At 35.9% G+C, this 6849-nt stretch overlaps 1 protein-coding gene across 1 annotated transcript; it reads left to right on the top strand.

Annotated features, from left to right (window-relative positions):
- Nucleotides 1–1025: 1025 nt before the first annotated feature.
- LOC129893467 (uncharacterized) lies at nucleotides 1026–6356 on the top strand. Its single transcript, XM_055969004.1, has 4 exons — nucleotides 1026–1567; nucleotides 1908–4027; nucleotides 4242–4386; nucleotides 5168–6356. Exons 2-4 carry the CDS (start codon nucleotides 1937–1939, stop codon nucleotides 5812–5814), a joined length of 2883 nt encoding a protein of 960 aa, XP_055824979.1. The 5' UTR covers nucleotides 1026–1567; nucleotides 1908–1936; the 3' UTR covers nucleotides 5815–6356.
- The last annotated feature ends 493 nt before the right edge of the window (nucleotides 6357–6849 follow it).

The following is a 6849-nucleotide window of genomic DNA, read 5'->3' as shown; positions in this document are numbered from 1 at the left end:
CTTTTACGGTGAACGAGTTCAAATCATCTGGGTAGTTCGAGAAATACGCCACTAACAACCCTCGAATAACAATGGAGATCAAATCGAAATTATCCTATTTCGAGAAATACGCTACTAACGGTCCTCAAATCATAGAGAAAATCTAAGGAAAGAAGAATCAAGAGATAAACAGATTTGTACCCGTATCTTTTATCAATGAAGTTATGTTTCTTCAAATTTTATTTATTTATGATTTATTATTATTTTTTATTTAAATTTTTTTGCAAACAATTTTATTTCCAAAAAAATTGCTTGCATTATAGTGATGAGCTTTATACCGACGTTATCGTGAGATAATTGAGATTCTTGATTTTCACCATTTATGATCAGATAGACATTATCGTGAGATAATTGAGATTCCTCATTTTCATCATTTATGATCAGATATTTGAAGATTGAGAATTTAAAATTTCTTAGTTTAGTTATTTATCTCCTCAATATGTCTATTCAGTGTGAATACAAACTAATGGGGTGAATATGTTTGGGACTACCGAAAAGTTAAGCAAAAAAAAAAGGAAAATTAGAATTACTGAATAGGTAATATTTGGGACTACCGAAAAGTTAAGCAAAAAAAAAGGAAAATGAGAATTACTGAATAGTATTACCTCCGTTCCATATTAGATGAGAATTTTATTAAAAATGTTGGTCTCATATTATTTGATCACTTACTAAATTAACATAAAATTAATTAATTTTTTTCTATTTTACCCTTAAAATTAATATGATTTTTTGAATGTAAACAATTCTCAATACTATCTATTTCTACATTATATGTATATTGCATTGATATAAATAAATAACAAAATAATAAAATCTCCTAATATATTAATGATTATTTAAACATCGTATAAAATTGAAAGTGTCTATTTCATATGGAATGGAGGTTGTATAACTCTAATCTCAAGAGGGTAACAAAAGAATGGTTTTGAAAAAGTAAATAAATAATTGGGGCACAGAATCGTCCTCAAGAAAAACAAAAATAGTTGCTAGCACAGGATAATGTGTTGCAAGCACGAGGAAGGAGCCAATTTAATAAATTCACGGGCACTTTCTCTTTGTTAGTAACTGCACAGACGCAGTGTAGTGTAGTGTAGCGTAGGTGTCTTTCCAAGGTCTGTGATCCAACGCCCTTCACCTCTCCACTTCTTTTTCTTAACTCACATGTATGTATACACCATCTTTCTTCAACTACCACATTTAAATCTCTCTTCCCCTTTTCCTAATTCAATCTTTAATTTCAAAGAGGGGAAAACTTCCTCCCATATAAAGGGACCTTGGAATCTTTGTTTATTGATTAAAGTAATTGCCATTATATTGTAGAAACTCCAGCTAATTTGAATGTGGGATCTGGCTTCATTCTTTATATGACCTAACTAAGATAAGGGAAGAGGAGCAGTTATTGTGTTCGTGATTTGTTTATACATGTCTGTTCCTTTTACCTCCATTTGCACTTGGATTGAGAGAGGTTTAAGAATCAAGTTTTGATCAAAGGGTCATTTTCCTTTACCTCCAAGAGGCAACAAACCAGGTACCACAACATTTGGATCAAAATTCTTTTTCTCACACGAGAGTTTCTTGTAGATTTGTCATTGAAATGTGAAGCAAGATCCCCTACTTGCAGCTTGTATTCTTTAATTTATGGAATAATGAACAATGTTTCTGATCTGAATATATTTCAAAAAGGAAATGACTTTACAAACATCTGATATTTGTCTAGTCATAGACGGCAACTACTTTTTTTTTAAAAATATTTTCTTCTGTCTTCAGTGACTTGAAGCTAACAAAGACGTGCGTCTGCCTGTCTACATCAAGATTTACTAGTTTATGTGACTACATTCGGTAAATTCTAATCACTGTCTTTTTTCCAGATTTTTAGTCGCTAGCTGAAAATTTTGACATGCCTCCAGACAGTCTAAGATCAGCTGTGTACAGATCCTTTGTCACATGTGATGATCCCAAAGGTGTTGTGGAATGTAAGACAATCAGAAAATCTAAGATTGACAATCCACAAATGGAAAAAAATGTTGTAAAACAAAGAAGATGCAACCATTTGAATGTGTCTTGTTCATCAGACAAGGTAGAAAGGAGAGAAACAGTTTACAAAGGAACGGCAGATGATCAGTTATCTTCCGTCCAGCTAATGGAGGTGTCCAGAGAAGCTCAAAAGCTGAACCAAGTGATAGACTCATGGTCCAAGGGTATGACCTTTGAAAGGCATTCCAATGATATCTCAAAAGATTTGTTGAAAGGAGCCCTTGATTTACAGGAATCACTAGTGATGCTAGGAAAGCTGCAAGAAGCTTCTAAACATATGGCAAAGTTGAAGAAGAACCAGAAAGATAAGCCTGAACTTGATGGAATATCCATTCAAAGAACCAAGTCTGAAAGGATTTCAGAACACAGGTTAAACAGGCGTGAGTTTCAGAAACCAAGATTTTCTGTTGATGGGGCTTCCCTGGATTGTTTTGATGAGCTTAGGGAAGTGATAAGAGACAACTTTGCTAAACAAAATCTGTTGCCACCAAGTTTTGCTTCAGAAAAGTCTCGGTTTGAAACAAGCAAAGTGGAATTATCTCCAGATCATCTCCCCTTCACCAGATTCACTAGCTCAAGTGAGCCGTCCTTTGAAAAGGCGTGTGTTGGTAGAAGGAAAATGATTATATCATCGGATGTCCCATTCACAAGTTCAAGCCAGTCCTCCATAATTCAATCCCAAGAAGTTACCGCTTTTGATTCTTCCCCGCCGCAGGTTCAGCAGGAGAAGCCAGACTGGCCAAATTTAATTGCCAGACTGATGGGACTTGAAGAGATTCCTAGAGAGCCCCAGCATCAAACTACCCAGAAGCACTTTGAGAACGACAAAGTTGTCAAGCAGAGCAGACCTATATTTGAAATAGATTTGCCAAAAGCAAAGAAGCCAATATTCATCAGTCACCAGGTGGATCCAAAAAGAAGAACATTGGATGAAATAATTGAAACCATGCATTTTAAGGGGCTTTTGAGAAGCAAGGCTACGGATAAATCTTTTCCTGAATCTAGTCTTTCAGGTTTGTTAAATAAGTTTGTTGATTTTCCACCCATTGTGATCATGAAACCTCTATATTCACAGGGTGAAATGTTTCCTCCCTGTAACCATGAAGAAAATCCATCAGGCTCTAGAAATACAATTGGGAAATGGGATTCAAAAAAAGAAAGTTCACCTGATGATCAGAAGGGAGCTTTGAATTTCACCATATACAGGAAATTGCAGGCAGGAAAAGATCAAAATAATAGATTCAGCAAAGAAAAAGGGCGCAAGGATCATGGTGAAGCACCTGCAAAATCAAAGACTCTTCAAGTTCTGATTGAAGGGAAACAGCCTAAAACAAAGATTATAGCTTCTTCTCCTGGAATGTATCGTGGTGAAGCAACTAAAAAATCAAAGAATTTTGATGTTCTGAGTCAAGAAAAACAGCCTAATACAAAGATTAGAGCTTCTTCTCCTGGCAAGGATCTTGGTGAAGCACCTGCAAACTCAAAGACACATAAAGTTCTTCTTCAAGAAAAACATCCTAATACAAAGATCAAAGCTTCTTCTCCTGGCAAGTATAGTGGTGAAGCACCTGCAAATTCAAAGACTGTTGAAGTTTTGATTCAGGAAAAACAGCCTAATACAAGGACTAGAGCTTCTTCTCCTGGAAAGACCCGGCAACAAAAGAAAGAAGCAATTGGAAAAAGAGAGGTCGGGGCTCAACGAGTAGCTCCTGCTATCAGAAACTCTAAAGAAATGAAAAATGCCAAAATCGAGGACCATGCTAAATTATTTCAGGACCAAAGCAAGATGAGCGCTGTGAAAGTGAGAAAACCAGAGCGAAAGCCATTGGCTGCACAAGCAAAAAGTACTATATATGATACTAAGGGCATCACAACCACTGCATCTCATAACTCCATTAAGAGGAAGAAGAATGTTAAAGCTGACAAGTCCATTAAGAGTACCCCCGTTGCTACGGTGAGTACATAGTTATAACTTATATTTTTGAGTTTTAACCATCTTTCTTCTGGAAGCTATGTTTCTCATCTCTCATATTATTATTCATTATCCAATTTCCCTTCTTTAACACATGTTTAGGGGACACTATTCTGTAGATGTTGGTCCTCATGTGGAATTAACTATGGAGGATTTCTTTAGTATTGTCCCAGGCTAATGGAATTTATTGATACAGGTTGACAACATGGAACACAAGGATGAAAGTATAGAAATGGTGCAGGCAGTAGATAAAGACTCCGATGTAGCCATAACTGAAGTTACATCCCCAGAAGAGCTTCAGTTAGGAAAAGTGGCTGATATCTTTGAGAATCTTGTCACCGGTAAGGCACTTATTTCATTATTTTGCCAGTTTCATGCAATCGTTCTGGTAACTTTAGAAACAAATTTTTAGTTATTCATCGTACATAGACTTGTCAAGTAACTATAGACTTGAGTGTTGCAATGTGATTAGATATATATGCTAGACATTGTTCAACAAACAAGAATGATATTATCTCCATATCGAGGAGACCAAATATCATAGTAGTTTAGTAGACACCGCAGCAGCTTTGTATAACCAAAACATTAAATGAAAGATGTGGTGGACTCAAAAGCTTCTATAAAATCTTTACGTATATGTGCAGTTGACAATGAGGAAGATGTTCCAATATTCTTGTGAAGCTATAAGAAGTTGTTTTCTAGTAAGACTTACGAATATTATATCTTGATAACTCAATTACTGTCTCTGCGTGGAAGTTCCAAATCTGTAATGAGATACAATCTACTAGCTAGACTCTTAGAGAACAAGTGTTGAAATAACCTTCTAGAAGTAATTGAAGTGGTCTAATGCACTTCAACCTTTTGAAGCCACACAGTGTTATAATAATTGTACTTCCTCAGGAAAAGCTTGTGCAGATCTGCCTCTTTCTTCATCAATCCCTTAAGAACCATGATAGAAGCTGTTATACATGTAAGTAGCTACTAATAGTCATCACTCAAGCTCCAATGGCCCTTTAGTTATCTTAGAGGAAATAGATTCCGCACACGACTTGTGGTTGATCCAAGGAGATTTATCAGTTGTCATTGTGAAAATATTCTAAAATATTACTTCTTCGATTGCAGATAATACTTTCGATGGTGAAAGTTTCCCTTGTGAATCTAGCGTTCCATCAATCCATTGTCTCGGTGACATCAAATTAGTGGAGCACATTAACTGTAACGTCAATCTAGACTTCACTGAGAATGAAAACTTCAACTCCGGAGCCACTACAAGGTATTTACTGTTGAGCAGTGAATCGTTCCTCTGTCAGTCAGAGGAGCTTTTTGAGACAGATGTGTGGGAACCAACTGTATGGCAGACAACTAGTGTAGATCATGAAATTGCTGATAGCGCACTCTTACTTGATTGTGCAAATGAGTTGTTAGAAAATAAAAGGTCCCAATGTGCACTGGCAGTTGATCCGTTATCACTGAAGGCCATTAAGATGAGAAAATTTTATGTATCCTTTGACAAGTTAGTGAATGAAATTTGTGATGGGATTGAAGTTTTGCGAAGTTACAATAAGGTTGCTGGCAATAACCTTTCAGCAGATGCTCTTTATCCACTGCTAGAAAGAGATCTGTGGTGCAAGGCGGTGGTCGGCAGTGCATGGGATCTGGCTTGGAGAACTGGATTAACTAACCATGAAGTTGAACAAGTGGTGACTGACATTGAGAAGTATCTTTTAGCTGCATTTATCGATGATTTGTTGATTGACTTCATGCTATAGCACTAGTACATATTCAGTTCGGTGATTTAGGAACTTGACTTATATAATCTGTAAAGCTGTCTCCGTGTGACCTATAGCTCATGGGTTCGAGCTGTGGAAGCAGTCGCTAATGTTGCTTGCATAAGGGTAAGGTTTTGTACATCACACCCCTCGGGGTGCGGCCCTTCCCTAGACCTTGCTAACGCAGGATGATTTGTGCACAGGACTGCCCTGTGCCACTTATATAATCTGTAATTAATAATTCAATAGAGGAGTTGAAAAAGGGTTTTAAGAAGCTGAGGGGTTGAAGTTATTAGCTGTTTAAATGCTGAGTTGATCTTAAATTTGTACATTTCTTGCTGATATAGTTATGTAAATGTAGTCAATCTAGATATGATTTCTTCAATTGCAATTTCGAAGCTTGATCAGCTTTGTAGAGTTTTGTCAAAGCAACCAGATGCTGCACGTGCACCACAGTCTTGATGAGAAACAAGGTTTCTGCAGTAAAATCATTGAATTACAACTTTATTTAGAAGGATGCAATATATGTTTTAGTTATACAACTTTGTAGAAATTTTTTAAGACATATTATGCAAAATGTCAGCCCATAAGGTTTATTTACGATCTTTTTAGCTCAATTTTTGTAATTTGCCTAAACTGGCCATTCAGCCCTAATTTTTCCAAAAAAATATGGCCGTTACGTCTTTGTTTTCTTTTTCTTAGATGCATCATCTTCTTCGTTTTCTTTTTCTTCTGCTTCCTCCTCCTTTTCTTCTTCTCTGTCTTCTTTTTCTTCTGCTCCTGCTTCGTCCTTTTTTCTTCTTCCTCTCCTTCTACTTTTTTATAATTTAATGTACTCCAAACGAGTATTTCAAGCGAATTATATATCAAAAGATCAAAACATCAAGAGAATTTTATATTTAAAACTTGGGACTATTTAGAGGTGATTTCGAGTTAGATCGAAATTGAATAGTCATATAGTTAGTCTATATTCAACTTTTTGAGTGTATTATAATGTATAGTTAGTATATAGCTCATTTATATATATAAACTATA

This window comes from Solanum dulcamara, chromosome 6, assembly GCF_947179165.1.
Source record: "Solanum dulcamara chromosome 6, daSolDulc1.2, whole genome shotgun sequence".
NCBI classification, from domain to species: domain Eukaryota; kingdom Viridiplantae; phylum Streptophyta; class Magnoliopsida; order Solanales; family Solanaceae; genus Solanum; species Solanum dulcamara.
This window is presented reverse-complemented; position numbering and strand designations above follow the sequence as displayed.

Coding starts and splice junctions, on each gene's coding strand:
- LOC129893467 (XM_055969004.1), top strand. CDS start 1,937: ATGCCTCCAGACAGTCTAAGATCAGCTGTGTACAGATCCTTTGTCACA. Junction 4,028..4,241: donor AGAGTACCCCCGTTGCTACG/GTGAGTACATAG, acceptor TTATTGATACAG/GTTGACAACATGGAACACAA. Junction 4,387..5,167: donor CTTTGAGAATCTTGTCACCG/GTAAGGCACTTA, acceptor CTTCGATTGCAG/ATAATACTTTCGATGGTGAA.